General features: G+C 38.6%; 1 protein-coding gene across 2 annotated transcripts; it reads left to right on the top strand.

Moving 5' to 3' along the window:
- Window positions 1–5,732: 5,732 nt before the first annotated feature.
- Window positions 5,733–11,744, top strand: LOC148676265 (OX-2 membrane glycoprotein-like). 2 transcript variants are annotated; one of them, XM_088606222.1, is made up of 5 exons: window positions 5,733–5,873; window positions 6,770–7,117; window positions 7,858–8,166; window positions 9,618–9,722; window positions 9,996–11,744. In XM_088606222.1, the coding sequence occupies exons 1-5, from the start codon at window positions 5,822–5,824 to the stop codon at window positions 10,112–10,114; spliced, it is 933 nt and encodes a 310-aa protein (XP_088462348.1). In that variant the 5' UTR covers window positions 5,733–5,821; the 3' UTR covers window positions 10,115–11,744. The 2 variants fall into 2 exon arrangements, with proteins under 2 accessions (XP_088462348.1, XP_088462360.1); XM_088606234.1 differs by having other exon boundaries at window positions 9,893–11,744.
- Window positions 11,745–20,468: the final 8,724 nt, after the last annotated feature.

Raw genomic sequence — 20,468 nt, 5'->3', positions numbered from 1 at the left:
TCCTCTCCTTCATAATCTTTCCTATCACTGTTTTAATTTATTGAGTAAAGTCACTGATTTCATTATTTCTTTTGCACTTTTATTATAGATAAAATCAGAGATTCACTGTGCTTTGTGTTTTCTGTGCTGAAGAATTTTGTGGATGTGGCAGAAACAAAACGAGATGAATGTGAGGGGAAACCAGGCTAATAACTGGAAATCTTCACATCTTTGAAAGAAGAAAATATTAAAACCGAAAACACCCCACTCAACAAAACTGAATCATTTTTATAAATACAGTATGTACTGTAACACATCCTCTTCCCCTGGGACACCAAGCTATCTGGACTCCAACCTGTGAGTTTATTTTAGTGCAGAAATGTCAGGACATGTCAGGAGTTGTGCAGAGAAGGAATTCTGCTGCAATTAGTACACTTCCTGCTCCTATTAAAGTTGTCATTCCACTTCATCGTTGCTTTCCTGTGCAGGGAATCATCACACCTGTCACCTGTAGTGTAGAAATTTGGCAGTGCAGATGGTTCCCATTTTTCTGCATGGAGTTCCTCAGACGTTCCTGAGAAATGTGATGGGCATTCTGACATTTCCCAACCCATCATTTAAAATTTGGTGGAAACTCTGGCAAACAGCATTTCAGTGTTCTATTTTTTTTTTGACCAAGCTAAAAGACTAATTTAATAACTCAAATTAATGAATTGCTGCATTGAGTTTCTCAGAGTTCCTCAGCAACTTCAGAGCTCACGTGAGTTATTTGATTTGTCACGATTTTCGCATGGAGAAACCTGTTCTGCTTCTGCTTGTAATTGATTTACTATTGACCTTTCAGGCAGCTTCCTCAAGAGTCCCAGTGAATCACTGAAAGGGGGCAATGTTAATGGGGAATTTTCCTTTTTTAAGTGAATTGGTAAAGACCCTTAAATTCCACACCTAACAGGAAATATAGACTTGAATTTAAAGTTCAGTTGGATGCTGAGAAAACATTTGACTTCTCACAAAAAAGTGACACATTCCGCTTTCCAGCACAGGCACCTTCCCAGATGCCTCCGATGCCTCTAGTGTTGCAAGGTGAAAGTGCTTTATTAAGCAGAAGAATGTTTCAAACTTTCTGAAATTAACAAATCAACAGAAAGAAAATCATTGGTTCAGTTGGTTCTGGTTTACTTTCCTGTGTCTTGGATTTCATAATATGCTCTGTTTTTACAGAAGGGATTTTTGTACCATTAGCCTGCTGCTAATTCCTGAAGACTAAAAACTCCAGTACTTGTTAGTTTCTAATAATTTACTCCAATTTTAGTCAATGTTATTACGTTTGTGTATTTGTAAGTCATTAATAGCTATGTTGCAAACACACCAGTACCCGATATAGAAACAGTATGCAATGCTAGATACAAGACCCTTCTGCAACACTGAATTCTACATTGAAATGTTATTTATAGTCTTTAGATGTTACTTACGTCCCTCAATGAATAAAGTGTTAAGGAACTTTTTCCCAAATTTGCACATTCAAATTAAAAGGACTTTATTGGCATGACTGATTAATTACAGTATGGCTAAAGTGGGTACAATAAACACAACATTTATACATCTTTGCATTGAGACATTTATATACATCACATAAAACATTCATGACAGACTCGCTCTCTGCTTCTCAGGTTGTGACAGATCACATCCTGGACTGCAGCTCTATCGGGTTTCCTCCCCTTTCACCCAGTAGGATTGAGAGCTGTTCTGATTCTGCCAAGTGGGAAATTCTGGAATTAGATTTGTTATTTTAGGAAAAATGTAATCCCAGAATATTTCTTACAGTGCAACAGAAAGTACATTTCTGTCACTGTTTCTCCCTGCTTGCATTGGGAGTACAACCAGTCCTTTCAGGTTTGCCTGTGCGGCCCAGTTTCTATGGCCAGGCTGTGGTCAATGAGCCTGTACTTCTTCACAGCTGTTTCCCTTTGCTGTCTCGCACTCTGGTCAGATACTAACCTAGTGTTAATCTTGTCTTCTTGTAATCTTTTAGCATTCCAGTTTGTATTGTGTTTGTGTGTGTGTCCCATTGTGTCCCAGGATGAAGAGGGTCCCCTCCTGTACATCCAGGGCTTTGAGATTCTTTGACTTGAAAAGCTGTATATCAGTACAACTAATTATAATTACTATTACTATAATCACTATTATAATTACTACTAATTACAAATTTAGCACTAAATGTTTATACTATAGACAGAGTATGTTTTGTATTGTCACCTGCAACATTTGTTTTAAACTGACTCATGAATGAATTAAAAATAAGTAACTACTGTATGTGGATCTTAAACCTTTAAGCACATATAGCAGACATGGTGGAAAAATAATACTAAGAATGTCTTCACCAACATGCCTTTAGTTTTCATGTCCTAGTCATCCCACAGAATCTCGTAATTCACAACTTCCCGAAACAGCTCTGTTTTTACATTATCTCTGCATTCCCCTGTTCTGTCTTCTCTATCACCTCCTCATGCTGAACCTTTTTTTTACTTTTAAACTGTAGTGTGTCTCCAGTCGTTATTTCATAATGAACAGAAATTCAGAGGAAGTAAGAATGAACAATTTAATGTTGGTACTGTTCATTTATTAAAAACGAAAAAAACAGTTTTTCACAATACGCATTCAGTCTCTGGAGAGACTGGTTTGTTGGTTTTTGGAATTTACTCAACCTTGCGGCCTACACAGTCCCATGATATGCTCTAGGTTGCTGTGACCCTTACCAGGAATAAATGGTTTTCTGATAATGGAAGGGTGGGGGGTTCAGAAGTAGGCCTAACTGGGCCCACAGAGAGGAATCATGCCACCATTTCCCCAACTGGTATAGAGTGGTAAAGTAACTTGCTCAAGGAAACAAGAGCAATGTGTACACACTTAGCAGCATCATCAAGACCTTGTAGTCTGACCTCATCAGATTTCAGAGACTAAGGGTTAAGCCCAGTCAGTTATAAGACAAGAGACCTCTAAGAAAAAACAGGTTGCTGCTGTAAGTAGTGCTGGTGGGCCAATAGGTGGTGCTCTTGCCTCTGGTGCATAATTTCCAAACTAATACCCCAGTGTGTTACCTGGGGATGCTGGAGCACAGTCAGCCTCCAGATGAGGTGCTTTATCAGAAATGTATATATCAGAACAGCAATTTAGAGCTTGGCACACGGCAGGCAACACTACGAGCTGGTAGGACACCAGGCTATCATAAAGCTCAATCAATTTGAAGACATCAGCTGTAAGAGAGCAGCATAACAACCATGCTTGCAATATTTACACCCGAATACAAATACTTGTATCCTAATAAATACTTGTCAGATCATGTGGGATCTTCCTCTTTTATGCATTTTTACTGCAACTGCCATATTAGCAAACATTTGTTAATACAGTTTTATTACGTGAACAGATGAAACTGTCTCCAACGCTGTCCAAGCAACGAAGGCATGATAGACTGAGTGCCACCAGGTCTGAAATAGGTTGGTTAACTCAGGGTATCTTAATAACAAAATTCACACAGAGAAAGGTTACCATAAGAGAACTGTGGAGGCCATTCTACCCATTTACAGTAGCTTGTTATGCTGCTAGTAACTAATTCCAGCAGCCATATCACTCTGCAACTCACAACTGGCAATCCACTAAAGCTAAGCAGGTGTAAGCCTGGCCAGTACCTGGATGGGAGACCTCCAGCGAAAAACTAAGGTTGCTGCTGGAAGAGGTGTTAGTGGCGCCAGCAGGGGGTGCTCACCCTGTGGCTCATGTGGGTCCTAATGCCCCAGTGTAGTGACGGGGACACTATACTGTAAACAGGCACCATCCTTTGGATGAGATATATAATCAGGATGAGGTCCTGACTCTCTGTGGTCATTAAAAATCCCAGGGTGTTTCTTGAAAAGAGTAGGGGTGTAACCCCGGCGTCCTGGCCAAATTTCCCATTGGCCCTTATCAATCATGGCGCACTATGGCTGCTGTCACATCATCCAGGTGGATGCTGCACATTGGTGGTGGTGGAGGGGAGTCCCCATTACCTGTAAAGTGCTTTGAGTGGAGTGTCCAGAAAAGTGCTATATAAGTGTAAGCAATTATTATTATTAATTCATCTGGGAATCATGATCAGCCTGTTCTTGAAAAAAGCCAGTGTATCAACTTCAACAACATGATGATAGCTTGTTCCATACTACCACAGCTCTTTATGTAAAGAAGTTTCCAGTTCACAGTTTCCATTTTTGTGTGCTTTGTGTTTCTGAATCAATGGGTTGGCTTCCATAATGCACAGATCCAGATAAAGAAAAGAATATTGTGGACTAACTTATTGGTTTTAATGATGGTGTTCTCCCTGTTTTAAAACAATAAACCCAGCATCAAACATGTTGAAGTTTAAGTAAGTAGTTGGGTCACTATGCATAAGCTGGATTCCGTACTGTAAAGAAGAGAGACAACGTTTTGGCTGTGATGCCTTCTTCAGGAGTCCCAGCTGAAACGCTGTGCCTCTTTTCTTTTCAGCATAGAATCAATCATGTTGTACTTGCAAGGCAGAGATGAGTGTGGCAGTAGCTTCATTACTTTTCAGAGAAAAGAAAATGGAGAGAGAGAACAATAAAGTAGAAATAAGAAAAAAATAAAATGCCCAGGAAAACTTAATACTGCACAGTATATGTTTCTCAAGCAGGTCTGGTTAAGGTATAGGGCATATATACTGTAGGTAGGTTGAACTGTTGTTTCCATAGCATTCTATAATAAAAACAATATTCTCAACTGAAAAAAATGTTTCTCATGATGCAATAGAACAACCCTTGTAAATTACATGAAACTATAAGCATTTCCGTAACAATTAACTACATTTACTGAAAGCTTGGACTGGATTGTCCCTGAAGAGGAAACATGAAGGGAAACGAGTAAATTCTTACTACAAAAAAAACAGAACTACTTACTTTTTAAGCAGGCTTTTTACAAGTAATGAATCAGCCATAGTTTACATTACTAAGGAAATTTGTTCTTAAAGAGAACATTGCAAGATTCATGATTCATTAGTAAATATGAGATGATTCCTGGCAGTAATTCTAAGGCATAACATGGAAAATGTATAAAAGACAATCATAATGTAGCCTGCTGTTACACACATATGGTCTGTGTATGACAGTGTTTTAAAAGATAAGTCAACTAGGACAGATACTCCTATTTGTAATGGTGGGAAACAACCATACTCTAACCACTTCATCCAGTTCAGGGCCCTGGGGGAGCTGGAGTCTATACCCACAAGCATCTGGTGCAAGGCAGGATATGCCCTGGACAGGACGCCAGTCCAACACAGGTCACACACAGACACAAACATACACACTCACACCAGGACCAATTTCCTCCCCCCCCCAAAACAAAACTACAAAAAACACCTGAAGAAGGCTCCATGGCCGAAACGTTGTGTTTTCTTTTTTCTTTTTTTTTCAGCATAGAATAAACCTATTACTTGTTCCTTTACAAAAAACTATGTCTTTGGACTGTGGGAGGAAACCCATGTGAATAAAAGAAGAGCATATAAACTCCATGTACATACAGTAGCACCCCCAAGTTCAGGAATTTAACAAAGGGCCCCAAAGATTATTACAAATTATTAAATTGTTTTTGTTATTCAATTTAAAGACACACTGCTTGTGTTGTGGTTTGGAATCTACAGATGTATTACTGACAGTAACAAAGGGGAAGTCCGATCATTGAGGGAGCTTAAATACTGAACTGACGCTACTCACAGTCATTTCAGTGTTTGTGACTGTGGAGTGAAAAGTGCCTTCGGGATATTATTGGAAGATAAACCAGATACAACTGCATCACAATGAAAGCTACAATGGGATTATTTGTTTTCGTGATCTTGATATGTTCAAAAGGTAAGCTGAAATGTATATTTTATTTACGACTTTTATTTCTTTAATTTGAATGAATGTTTTATGTTCTACATCACCTTGTCTTTTCTAGTATTATACGTTCTGAAAACCTGAGTGCAGATTTTTTATTATTAAAAAACATAATTCGCTGTGCTAAAACTGTAACTGAATGCATGTTTTGGATCATTGTCATGCTGGAGAGTGCCCATTATCAGTCAAGATCGTGATTACACCCGTCGTATCAAAGGCTTCTGGATTCAGACACGCAAGACACTCGGGCAGCAGACTCGGGTGAAGAGTGCTACTCTCCCTGCTCCTCCCGAAACTGTATCCCATTCATTATCCCTGGAAATCTGTACCCCCCTCCGCAAGGCTCTGCAAAACGTCCCAGGATAATCAGTGATACAGGCAGTTCCTGCGTGCATTGTTAGTGCCTTATATCGTTGCTTGTGTGTGTTTATATCGGTTTCTCCGTGTGGTTAATGCGTTTGCTAGTAATAAGAGTAATGTAATAATGTTACTGCCACCTAAGAATGAAAGCTAAAGTTATCTTTACACAGGACAAGGAACCCGAAAGATAGTAAACAAAGGTTATGTGGAGCATATTTTGTCCTCATGTGTTACATGAAAATCGTCTTATATTTATATTATATTGATCAGGTTCCCAGGGAATACTGAGTTGGATACGACACCACATTTGCAAGACAGTAGAGATCTCATCACCGAAAAAACAGGTCCTCTGCAGTGGAAGTTTCACACGGTCTAGATAGGGGGTGATGTCATTTCTGTAATTCCTCCGCAGCACTGCACACTATTGCTCAAAGCTCTGCTCTAATAATCGTTGATACTTACTGCTGATATCAAGGCAGCCATTACATGATTTCTTTGTTTCATTGCAGCAGCCCTGTGCGCGAACGTAAAGGCGTTTGGAACTACTAAAGCGTATGTACACGAAGAGGTGACCTTTTCCTGCACCCTCCCGGAAACGGCCGGCGTTTTGCAAGTCACATGGCAGAAGACTTACAAAGACGACCGAACTGCCGAGAACCTGGCAACCCACAGTGAAAAATATGGAACTACTATCTTACCGTCATACTCGACGAGAGTGAACCTCTCTGACGCCGACCTGAGAACGACAAGAATAACTCTGCGGAATGTGACACTGGAAGACGAGGCGTGCTACATATGTTCATTTAATGCCTACCCAAATGGATCTATACGAGGACAAATCTGCCTGACTGTATACAGTAAGCTTTATTTATTATTCAGTAACAGAGCACATTACGAAATGGCACGCGGTAAATTATGGAAACTATTGTCATGATAAACTGTAGTTATTACCTGGAGTTATTAAATTAGAACTGTTGTCAATTCTAATCTCAATTCTGTTATAAATCTTCGATTTGCACCTAAATATATAAACTAAACTGTAAACTACTTGTACAAAAACATAGTTGATTTTGACCCAACGTTTTGGCCCAGACGTCGTTAAGCTTAATGAGTAATTAATGTCTTTCAAAAGTAATACTGAATGCTATACGAATACAGCCGTGTCAATCTGTATTCATAAAGATAAAGACAAATTGTTTACATTAACAGATAATCTCCAAGGTGTGTTTATATGTTGGAGAGTTTGATTAGTTTCAGCCTATCGTTTCCATGACATCGTACTAAATAAACACAGAGCATGATTTAGTTGGCGTTTTTCAACCTTTTTGGGGAGTTTTAGTGGTGACAGGTAATGTACAGCTTCATATTTTTCTCCGTCAGTAAACATCACATGACGTGAGATCATCCCCTGTACTTTTTGAAGTACTGCTTTGACACTTACACATGATTCAACAGCTTTAAAAACAGAAATGAAACCGAAAGTATTGTGAATTTGGGAATTCCTTTAACATTCTCGCAGTGCAACATACCTGCACGTACAGCACTACTAAGCTGTTGTCATGAAGATAAAGTTATATTTGCTGTATTGTAATTTCAGGTAAGCCCGAAATCAGAGCCGAGCAACGTGAGATTTCATCCTCGGCTGTTTCGGAAAAGAAAGTGATGTTCATGTGCTCGGCCACGGGCAAGCCGGCCCCCGAGATCCGATGGAACGTTACAGAGAGCCTCGCCAAACTCGCCGCCCAGCAGAGCGTGGAAAACGCCGACAAGACCCTAACTGTAACCAGCAACCTCACACTGGAGCTGTCACAGTTGCAAGACGGATATGTAGACTGCATTGTCAGCACTCCTGGACAGACAGAACAAATTCACAAGCGTATATACTATGAAAAAGAAAGAATACCAGGTGAGTCTTGAAGTAAGCGCTATCCTGTACGTGTATATGAACTGCACAAGTGAACTACACGGGTGGCGCAGTGGTTTGGTATCACTGCCTGGCAGTGCTGGGGCCCTCAATTCAGTCACTACAGTGCTATCTGTACAAGAGTTTGTATGTTCTCCCTGTATTTGTGTGTTTTTTATCTAGGAGCTGTTGTTTCCCCCACAGTCCACAGACATACAGTACTAGAAAGTTAATTGGTGTCTGGGAAAAGTGGCCCTAGTGTGAGTGTGTGCATGTTTATGTCTGTGTGTGCCCTGAGCTGGACAGTCCAGGGTGTACCCTGCTGTGTTCCTGCTGCCTCCCCTGCAACCCTGTATTGGGTTAAGTGATTAGAAAATGGATGGAAGTAAACTGCAAAAATGAAGCATTGATTTTCCAGCTCCAAAACTAAAATCATAGCAGTTATCTGTCACATAACATTTTCCTTTCAGCTCATCATAATCACTAAATCTGTAAAAATAATGACATCATACACATCAGTCTGCCATGTTGGTATATGAGCTAATGAAATGTGCTTAACTGATATTTTTCTAAGAGGACTGTAGTGCTGAAGTCTACAGTAGATCTATACCTGTACATTCTAATATTCACTTTACAGACTAGTCTTATTTCTTAATGCTGGTACAGTATATTCTGTACATTGCGCCTGTGTTTTCCTTTCACATTGTTTTCAAAAATATGTTCTCTGGATGACTCACTCTGATGTTGTTACTGTATTTGAGATAGTACCTAGGAAACTTGCTTATATAAAAGGGGTTTACCACTTTTGTCGAGAAGACACAAGACAAGTTTCCTTCCTGGGACTTACCACTTCTCATGTGTGAAGTGAGCTGTGTGACTTCTTTAGCGCAGCAGGGGCGATTAACACAAACCTTGAAATTGGAGCCACTTCAGATTAATACTGTCTAAACAAAATGAAAGTAAAAGAAGTACTTGGTGTTTTCCAAATAAATCCATTCCCGTAAATCCTGCAGAACCGCATGAGTTTGACTGTAAGAAGTAAGCAGTGGAAGGGGCTGACGAGCTTTTGAAAAATCTTGGGCACTTCAGAGCTTTAGAAGGGAAAGGTTTACTGAGGTACTTTCCTTAAGGTGTTTTTTCACATTTCTGTCATATGACGATGTCAGAGTGAATCTGCATGAATGACACATCAGGTGCACCAATCTCTTCCTTTAGGGGTCAAATGATGAGAAAGTGAAGGGTTGTGCTCATACAGTGTTTACTACCTTTGCAGGCTCTATTTATTCTAATGGAAACAGTCACAAAAACGGAGTCTTACATTAGCATTCTCATGGATTGAAAACAGAGGCTCTGAAAGTGGTCCCTAATGTTCAGGAACGTAACAGGGAAACGCACAGGATGGTGTCTTTACAAATGAAAGAAAAAGCTTAACATTTTTACTGATTCTTTTGCAGAGCCTCCTAAGGGCCATTCTTTTGAAGTCATGGGCATCGTCATTGCGGTAGTTCTAATAACCACTGTGGCTGTCATTCTGGTCATGAGGAAAGCAAAACGCACTGGTAAGTTCAGACCAAAGCCATTGAATTAGCTTTATTTCTGTTGTAATAATTCAGAATCATTAGCTATATGGTAGGGATTGCCTTTACAGTTACCATGTACTGGAAACTGTAAAAGTGAGAGGTTCAAAATTGAGGAAATGGTATTGATTCTGTAATATTTTCTTTGTTAGGTGTCATCAGGAAACAAAAGCTCAAACCTGAAGAAGACAAGGAGTCTCATGAAAGTATTAACATGTTAAAGGTGTGATTTGTCTTCTTTGTTTGTTTCATAAGGGCCTTGTATGGAATTAGCCTCAAATGGAAGGCAGTGGATTGGAGAGAGATGCCCTTTTTTTATATGTGCAACTGAAGCTGGCTCACAACAGCCTGTCGCAGGTGACCAGATTTTGTGATCTCAGTGGAAAGGCATAGAGTCCATGATTTTTTTTTTTAACAAAATGATTTCACAGAATGAAACAAACTTCATATTTGTTGCACAAACAATGTATGAATTATGTTAAAAGACAATAAGGATGTCAAATTTGCTGCGCTTTTCTGAAACACTACAATTGCTAACATGTTTGTGCAGAGTTGCTTCAGATGAGTTTCTTTATGGCTGCTAGAAAAAGCATCTTGTCACCTTCTTGTGATGCATTTGCAAGAGACCTCTGCCTTATTTGATTACCAGAATTGGAGAAGGAGATCTGCAATGATATAAGGATGTGTCTTACAAGACAGCATCAGCTATAGGAAGCGTTTCTTATTTCCTTTCTAGTGCCCAAATCAAACCAAATCCTGCAGCTTTGGGAACAGACTGAAGTCATAAACCTTTAATCAACGTGTCTGTTTTGAACTGATGTTATGACATAAATGTAAACTGAGTGTCTTACAGGCGAGTGTCTGCAACATAAAAAGGCCAAGAGCATTTAAAAAATCATAGAAGAAACTAAAAACAGCACTTAAATGTTAGATAAGGAGATAAAATGTTTAAAATACAAATTTGTAGCAATGGAGTTGTGTGGCTAGGGGAAAATGTCAGGGGTTTTATATTGTTTTGTTTGATTGTTATTGTGCGGAGGGTAGTTTTGCAGTTATAAATTCGCAATAAAAATTAAACCAAAATAAAAAAAAACTTAACAGAGAACAATAGATCAAAAGCAATAGGAATATAATGAATTTCTGCTGCGATGAGATTAAATGTCTTGTCCAATTCAGGGCTCACATGTTAAGATTTAAAAAAGTCATGAAAACCACACTGTCAGTGTTCTACCTCTGTAACTGTTTATTCCATGTGTACTGTTGCACTTTTGTGTATATATGTATGAAATGTATTTAATGTTATATTTTAATTTAACTACATTACAAAATGGTTTATATATGTAATAGTGTTATAAGTAATGAAAGATGTTAGAAGAAATATCCCTTTGGTAACTACATGTTTTCAGTATTAATAGGTATGTGTTGAGGCAAGCTGTTTCCTAAATTGTATTATGTACAATGTGTTCGTTTTTCATTGCTTGCAATGTTTTTCCAATAATGCAGAGTCAATGCACAGCCTAGTCACAGTTTCTCTTCTTATGCCTTTTTATTATGGTTTTTTTTTGAGGGAGAGGTGGATTCAATATAAGAATGTAAAAACGAACAAATAAATTTTAACTTAAATTAAATTGTATTTAAGTAAAAAATAAATTTTAATCCTGTGGACACAAACTCCCTGGAATATTCCACTATATACTGTTTAGGTCCTTTCCTGCTCTTTCCTGAGACCTAAACACAACTCTTCTCTTTGTTTCTCCTCAAGTCATTTTCCAATCTTCAGATGACAGTAACCTTGTTTCCTTGACTACCTGTATCTCAGCAATACAGATTTCCCTCCTTCCTCTATTGTCAGTTAAGATTGTAAATTGTATGTTGAAATGTAATTTGTAGCCAGTTGTTATATTGATACTGAATCAGGAAGTTGGAGAAATAAAAGAGAAAGAGCTGTAAAATAAAATAATGTGTTTAAAAGTATGCTGTGAAATAAAATGTTTTGAAACTGGACAGTCTCTGTACTGGTACCTTAGGGGATGGTGATAAGTGTTGACAAAAAAAAAAACAGAATTGCTGCAGTTCCAGAATCCAGGGTTCAAGTCTTGCACTTAATTTTGTCTGTGTGGAGTTTGTATGTTCTCTTCTGCTAAGGTCCAGCAGGTCAGATGAATTGTCCCTCATGAAGAAGATGCCTGGCTTTACTATCTCATTATCTCACCATGAGCAGAGTGGCTTTTCAGAGTCTCTACTCTGTGCCAGTTTAGCAGGAAGTGTAATATGACCAGCAAAAAACAGGGCTTGTCCAAATGTATGGTGTTTCTTTGGAATTTAGGATAGCACAAAATATTGGAAGAAAATTGATAAATGAATCCTGGCATACATTACATTTTGGTCTATTGCTCCTCATTTGCAGCAGGGTCACAGAAGTCTCTGATTATCAAAGGATATTTGGGACTCAGGTGGTAGCTGACTTGTCAGGTGTATTTTCATTAGGGTTAACGTAATGTGTACACATGGTTGTAGTTTTCATAAATGTATGGAGGATAGGCAGCTTGTGCTGGGTCAGCTGTGACATCTGCTGTGCCACATTAACAATGACTAACCCCATTTCTTCTTCATGACTTATTTTTGCTTGATGATTGAAGACACATCACAAAAAGCTTTCTTTTCTGATGTTACAAGCTGAAGTTAAAACTTGATGTGAACAGTCAGAGGAACATACAGTATGTATTGCAGATCGCACAGTCCTGCAGGCAGAATAATCCAATTTCAGGCACTGATTGCTTTCAAGCTACAGTATATAAGGTAAGAATATACTGCATGTATCATCTATAAAATTAACTACATTATCTTGGGTTTTGACCTTTTTTTCTAGATGAATGTGGGTAGTTGGAAAGAAATAAAACCACAGTGCACAAATCATGTTTAAAAATTATGTAATTTAAAACTTCAGATTATGTAATTCAGAAGTATTAAACAAGATCACTGCATTTTGGTTTCATTTCTTTATAAGCAAACATCCTGAAATATTATTTAAATCTTGTGAACTACAGTGGATATAAAAATTCTAAACACCCTTTTTGAAATTGCAGGTTTCCAGGAAAAAAAGCCAGAAATCAAGATAAATCATGTCAGACATTTTTCCATCTTTAATGTGACCTTGCAACCAACAAAAGTCAAGAGAAAAACAAATAGATAATTATTAGGAAAAATAATTGAAAAAAAAATTTTCAATAGAGTGTGTAGACTTTTTATATCCATTGTTTATAACACTGTATATGTCCACTGTATATAACATCCTTTTCGTACACCCATAGCATGTTGTACAGTGACTATTGGTAACATCATGACATTCAGGTTACATTTTTATTAGCACAGTTACTCATATCAGATGAGTATTATGATTACCAATTCTTCAACATTTAACTTGTGCAATTGCCCTGTAATTTCCAGGAAAAATGTTTAAGTGTAAGGTATTTGTAAAGACTAGTATCTAAAAGCAAGTCAGCCATAAATCAATGTAGCCTTTGAGAAATGAGTTATCAGAAAATCGCCTACATGTCTGGTGGGAGTTTTATTTTCACAGTTCTTACTTTTCATGTGTGGAAGATCCCTGCTTTTGGTAAAGTGGCTCAAGGGACATTTGCACATAAACCACTCCAAAGACAGGTTTTTTAAAAGCCCAGGTGATTTCCTAGACTTATTATGTCTTTTAAAAAGTGTAAACAAAGGACTCTTATGATACAATGAACAAAAACTGCCTTAAAGAGCAGTCCATCAATACTAGAACATAAATATCAATATCTCCCAAACTACTCACTCCACAATACACACACTGTGACCACCGTGAGACACTCTTTTATACACAGCTAACCACACAATCAAAACCATGTGAGACTGTACACATTTCAGTTCTTCAATCACCTAATCCGTGAATTCAGGTGAGGGTGTTTACATACTTAGAAACGATTTTCTTTGGCGTCCTCTGGTGGTTTGATCCATGGTCATGACAGTTCTACGTACAGTAGTGCCATTGAGTCAAACCTGGCGCAGTCAAGTAATGAATTGTAGTAGTAGTAGCTACTACTAATGAAGTGTCATATCAAAATAACATATAAGGCACATCCCTGAACAACGTACTGTAGATTTCAAATGTTTAACGTTTAATTAAAATAGCTTTATGCTTCGGGACACACTAGCATGTTGGAAAAAATTGGGTTGGATATTAATGATGTCTGTAACTACAATTTTCTATACTATTGTATATTTTTACATTACGAATGCAATTGCAAAAGAGGGCCCTGCTTTCTGTGACTCCTGCTTAACTTCAAATGTTAATCATTATCAAATATTAATCAAATTCCAGTTTCAAATGTTTGAAATTTATGCTGGGAACAACAAATTATGCAAATATGCAAGATTCATAAAAACTGATTTATCATAATTTAGGAGTACATAGGTAAATAAACTTTAACCCAATCAAGTTTCAAGTATTATGGAAAATGTAGAGAATATTTACAATTAAATTGACTTTTTTCACTCAACTTGTACAGTTTTTATAAATACAAATTCTGTTCCAAAACTAATCTTGATTATTTGTGTCATGGAGCGAAATATTTGGGTGTGAGGCAATAACTGACACACTGACTTTAACATTTCATGAAATGGATAGTGTCTCTGTAAGGGCTGTGCATTTGTCTTTCTTTGTACATTGAGTTTCCCATCAACCAAATGTCCTTCTAGTGGAGACAGTGGGACAGCTGTCAATCAACAAGGATTAAAGGACACACTGGTTGCTTAGGGACCACTCAGTTCCTGCACAGTATGGGATGGCACGTTAAGGTGTGAGGGGGTACTGAGCCAGTGCTGACAGGACCTGGGCCAGAGGGGGCAGGTAGAGGGACAGAGCTCCATGGCACCTGGTCATGTGCATGCAGGAAGTTCTGCCAACACCCAAGACATCATAACCATTTTTCCACCCCCATCAACCCCTATAACAAGGTCTGAGCCCTGGCTAGGAGGACCATATGCCCCTCTTTTTAGGATTCAGAGGTAAAAAAAACTGACAAGGGAGAATTTAGGGGACACAGTTTGCAGTACTGAACACAGGAGAGGACTCGACAGAGAGCAGTTGAGAAAAGCTCTGGCATCTAAGACTGAGAGATGTAGTATTCCAAGGGCAAGTCTTAAATATTTGCAGGTATTAATTATGATGTCACTGTCAAGGCAATGGTCTGATTGACAGGTCTGTCATTGGTTGTGTTTCTAGGTGGTTAGCAGTACTACAGCCTGTGCAGGTATGATAGTGCTGGTCTTTAGCTACAATCGTGATTCTGGGAGATATAAAGTCTATGCTGCAGGGTAAAAGGGTCCTAACACTGTTAAAATTGCTAGTCAGCAACATTTTCTGATTTATACATTACTTTTCTGACAGTAATACATCAGATTACGTTACAGGTAACAAAAAAAGTGCCCAGTATTCTATAATGTAAGGGGTAGATAAATAAGATCTGATTTATGATGTGGAAGTGCCAAATGTCCGGTTCTTTATCTGCTGCGGAGTGGCGCAAGACAGGAAGCTTTTGGCCGGGAGTGAGTGGATATACGGATATTAGGTGGCGTTCTCAGTTTAAATTTACATGCATTCAGTTCAGAAGAAAGTAAAAAGATTGCAAAAAGATTGAACAGCTAAGGCATACTGTACTACATCTATTCCAAATGAAATGGTTGAGAAGAAAGCAGATAAAGTACCCAGTAATGATACTGATGATCCAACTAGTCTTTGTAGTTGTAACACATTGCCAGTTAGAGAAAAGACAGCTCTCTTGCAATACAAAGAATTCAAAATTAATAGTGGCCCAATAACATCATTAAACAGGTTTAATAAAGGTATAAAAGAAAAACCCAGTGAATCACGGATAGTAAGGGCTGTTCTGAGAATTATCAGACTTGGGATATTCAAAGAAATGCTTTGGAATAAGGAAGATTTAACCCTTACTCGACTGAAAAACTTTTTGAGAGTCCACCTGAGGGAAAGAGCTGCAACAGAGGTGTTTCAAGAGTTGATTAATGCCAAGCAACATGAGAAGGAAAGCACTTTCTCTACTGCATGATGGGACTTAAACAAAAGGTTTTACTGTCATCACAAGTGGAATCTAGAATCAAGTATGATAAGCAATTAGTACAGGGAGTGTTTCTACATTCAATCTATAAAGGAATAAACGATATATATGAGAATATAAGGCGGGATATGAAACCATACTTTTGTGATCCCAACATTAAAGATGACATTTTGCTAGAGGAAACCATAGAAGCCTCAGAGGATGAAGCTGAGAGACTGAAACACTCAGGTAAATATCCTCACTACAAAATTTCAAATGTTAATGTTAGTGTAGCTCACAAACAGTGACTAGCCTAAACTTCAGCCTGGATTGATTGCTCAATCAGGTAGCTATACAGGAACTGAGTTCACAACTGTAGATGCTGACAAAGTACCTTGAAAAGCTGAGGGATGCTGAGAGAACTGATACACATCAGCACAACTCCAAAAGCAGCACATCATCTCCTCATACAGAAAACATCAAGGTCTGTCTTGAATGCACCCAACGAGGAATTCAGCATTGCTTTAAGTGTGGAATTGCTGGACACAAGGCAATAGGTTGTGTGACTCATCCACAGTCATCGTGACACGGGATGTGGTCACAGCAAAGGGACAACCAGTGACCGAGGGAACACTGATGTCCCTGGCTTATGTAAATTAAAAACAGAAAACAAACAAGAAAGTATGAATGAAATGCAAGTCAGTTGATACTCAAGACAGAACAACAACCATACATTTTACCATACCTGTTAAATGAATTACACAATCTCAACCTAGGTGACCTCAACACATTGTCAAACTAATTGGAAGGAAATGTTTGTTCAATTGCCTTCTGAATGACGTGCCAAGTACAGTTCTGCTTGATACAGGAGCTCAAGTTAGCCTGATGGAAAGAATGTGGATGCAACAGAAATTACCTGACCTACAACTGAGGCCTTTAGATGAACTGATCAGACCAGAAGAAAGCATCAATGTTATTTCAGTGACCTGCACCACAATTCCATTTGAGGGGTGAGCTGAAGTTGATGTCAGCCTGAAGCTAGATGGGGAAAGCCTTCAAACAATTCGAGTTCCTTTTCTAGCGAGGAAACACCCGATAATGGGTGATAGAAGAAATCATCAACAGTCACATGGACCAAGAGGGAAAACAGACGAAAAGCACTGATTGATTTGTTGGGTGAGGCTACCAATTAAGAAATATAAAATTGAGGCATTAGTAAATACAATTCAAAAAGGGTCAATACAGCCATGTGAAAATAGCCTCATAGTGAGAAGTGGTAAGAAGCCCATCTGTATTAGAGTCTACAGACGATAGATGTTAAGTGTCAAGTAGGATGTGGGAAGATCTCAAAATAACACTATCACTTTATTCGAACAAATAGGACCAAGTCAAATTCCTGTTGGACTTAATGTGTACAAAGGAGTTTTAAAATTTTCAAAGGTTCTTCCTGTGTAATTAAATCCCAGAGTGGAATTCAACACACACACCACTGTACTTCCAAGTCGTACTCTCTTGGGAGTCTTCAAAGCATTAAAACAATGTTTCCATTATCTCAGTCAGGACTCAGTCATAAGAACACCAAAACTGGAGAGAAAAGTTCAATGCTTGGAGTAGTGGTTGCCAAACCCAACCCTGTGAACATGCTTGAAGGTCTCTCCAGTGACGGAAAACCAGAGCAATGGAGCACTCCTGTGAGTCTGAGCCATCTCAGCTTAGACCAAGAGAGAATCATAAACAAAATAATGCAAGAGCAATGTGATGTCTTTGCAAAGACTGAAGATGACATAGGGTGTATCCCTGAATTAAAACTGAAAATTATCCTTGCAGACAGAATACAAGTGCAGGAGAACTACACGTCTATACCAAAGCCATTGCTAAAGGAAGTCAAAAATCTGTGCAGGACTTGCTAGCTAAATACTGGGTCACAAAAACAAAAAGTTGTTATTTCTCTCCTGTAGTCTGTGTCAGGAAAAAGGTGGAAGCCTGCGTCTCAGTGTAAATTATAGAGAATTAAATAAAAAGACAATTCCTGATAGACACCCACTCCCGCAAATTCAGGACATTTTAGACTGCCTAAGTGGCTTTTCCTTGTATCCCCACATTAGACCAGGGTCATGCTTATCATGAAGGATTCATGGATGAGAAGTCCACACATTTCAAAGCATTCATTACTCCTTGGGTCTTTATGAATGGGTACGTATACAATTTGGATTAATGAATGCACTTGCAAGGATACTAATGTGTACAGTGTTTCTCCATACATTCACACTGCCATGGAAACAAGTGGAGACCTCACTGAGTCGATACAGTGCCCTCTGGCTTTAACAGTCTTAGTTTATAGGAAAGAGATGATGCAACAAGGACGATACTAATAATAATTCCTTACACTTAATTAGCACTTTTCTGGACACTCCACTCAAAACACTTTACAGGTAATGGGGACTCCCCTCCAGCACCAATGTGCAGCCCCACCTGGATGATGTGACGGCAGCCATAGTGTGCCAGTACATACTCATAGTGTGCCAGTACACACACCAGCTAACAGTGGGGAGGAGAACAGAGTGATGGAGCCAGTTCATACATGGGGAATCAATAGGCCATGTATCAAGAGGCCATGATCGGTAAAGGCCAATGGGAAGTTTAGCCAGGACTGGGGCTACACCCCTACTCTTTTTGACAAAGATCTTGGGCTGTTTAATGACCACAGAGTCAGGACATCTCATCCGAAGGACGGCAAATGATAATTAGCAAGTATCAGGGTGTGTCTTTGTCTTCCTCTGTCTTTTGTCCTTCCCTTCCAGAAAGGCTTATGGCTACAGCTGAACAGCTAAACAGATTGAATAATGATTCTAATGATTTTTATTTATCAGGTTGTGTTTTTTTTCTTCTTCTGCCTCTCATTTCTAGTCGATACCCCAGAGTCATCAAACCCAGGCTGTGTTAACTGATGGGTGCCTAGAAAAAAACAACAACGATGCAATGATGATTGTTGTTGTCCTAATCTCCTCCATCTCCTCCATGATGGTGGGGGAACACAAGCAATTGCTTCAGCATCAGCTATACTATTGGGCTGGTTAAATAAGAATGTGAGAGCTCCTAAATACAAGGAGTTGCCATAGAGAAAACAGATAGAGAGAGATATTCTTGTAGATCCTTTGCAAGCCAGGAAGTGGGCACATATGTTAGCTGTATTTTCATTTCCTGAGATAAGTTACTTTGGTATTACAGATTTCTGTTGAGTGGTGCATGAATCCAAGAGGGAGGTATCTTTTTTCTGTCTTGTTCTGGCTTTGTTTAGGGTAAGTCTGGTGTTAATATTGAAGATCATCATGATTCCACTTCCTGCCCTGCAAAGTCCTTTACTTCATGTAAGTACATAGAAGTCTTATTTCCATATTTGTTCCGTGAGATTTGTGTATGTGTCAATTCACAATTATGCATTTATTTGTAACCCCTGTAAACTGCAAACTGTGAATCCTTGTTGCCTCTGTTGGTTGAGTTATGATAGTCTGACTATTGAAAAAAACCCTGTGGGTTTCAATGCTATGTCCTTTTTGTCATTGACACTGTGGTTCCTGTGGAACCTGGTATCTTATGAACATGAGACTGTAGAATCGGGAGGTCGTAATCCTCTGCAATAGTAGAGGCAGAGTCAGATGACATTTTCTGTCTTTAAAAGTATTGCATAACCAATACAAACACAAAAAGCATTCGCATGGAAGGAAGTTTTCTTTTTACAAGCTTAAGCAGACCAAAGAGCGAGAGTTTTCTGTTTTTTGTCTTTTTTTTTTCAAACTACAGAGATAAAGTATTATTTACTAAACGGACTACAATCAAGTAGGGGGAGACCAAAAAAAGATCATTTTACTGATTGTAGTTTACAAAGCTCCTTTATGTGACTTGAGTTTGTTTGACATGAGAAGGAAGCTGCTTAGAGCTTTGTATTGTACGTATTCTTTTAGGACAAATACACTTTACGGTAATGTAAATTGTTTTGAAAAAAATGTTTTTTTAAACTAGCGAAAATAAGTCCTGTGGCTTTGAATGCTGTGTTCCTTCTGTCACTGATATCATGTTTGCCCCCAAAATCAAAGTCTTTTTTTCAAAGTTTTTTTGAGAATCTCCTAATTATAGAAATAAGATGTGATAATTAATACTCGTTGATGTAGTTAATTTTGCTCCTTTTTGTTTAAAGCTACAAAATATGATGCAATGAATTTACCAAGGATATAGTATGGATCGTGTTCCCAAAGTGCAGGAACTTTTCTTTGCTTTGTAGCCAATTACGCCACCTAGCAGTTCTAAGGGTGCTTTGTCCCTTTTCACTGCTACAGGTTTCTTTATATCTCCCAGTACCACCAATTCATTTACAGACTAGACAAACAGTAAACCCTTTTTATTACAGCCTATCAATCTTGTAGTTAAACGACACAGAGACACATAGGACACTCTCACTCACAGGACGCTGAACACCATGGACCCCAGGTACCAAAACACCAATGTCCCAAAGGACCAGTGTTGTGTCCCTGTTTTTCTGGAATAGCTCCAGTCAGTGACTTGGCATGCCTCCTTCCACTGCAGAGAAGAAACTCTGTATAGTCTTTCAGTTGTCTTAAGCATGCTCTTCAGTCAC

The sequence above is a fragment of the Lepisosteus platostomus genome, chromosome 2, assembly GCF_059453375.1.
Source record: "Lepisosteus platostomus isolate fLepPlt1 chromosome 2, fLepPlt1.hap1, whole genome shotgun sequence".
NCBI lineage: Eukaryota > Metazoa > Chordata > Actinopteri > Semionotiformes > Lepisosteidae > Lepisosteus > Lepisosteus platostomus.
The sequence above is the reverse complement of the archived record's forward strand: the minus strand, read 5'-3'. Positions and strand labels throughout refer to the sequence as shown.

Coding starts and splice junctions, on each gene's coding strand:
- LOC148676265 (XM_088606222.1), top strand. CDS start 5,822: ATGAAAGCTACAATGGGATTATTTGTTTTCGTGATCTTGATATGTTCA. Junction 7,118..7,857: donor AATCTGCCTGACTGTATACA/GTAAGCTTTATT, acceptor TTGTAATTTCAG/GTAAGCCCGAAATCAGAGCC. Junction 9,723..9,995: donor GAGGAAAGCAAAACGCACTG/GTAAGTTCAGAC, acceptor TTGTTTCATAAG/GGCCTTGTATGGAATTAGCC.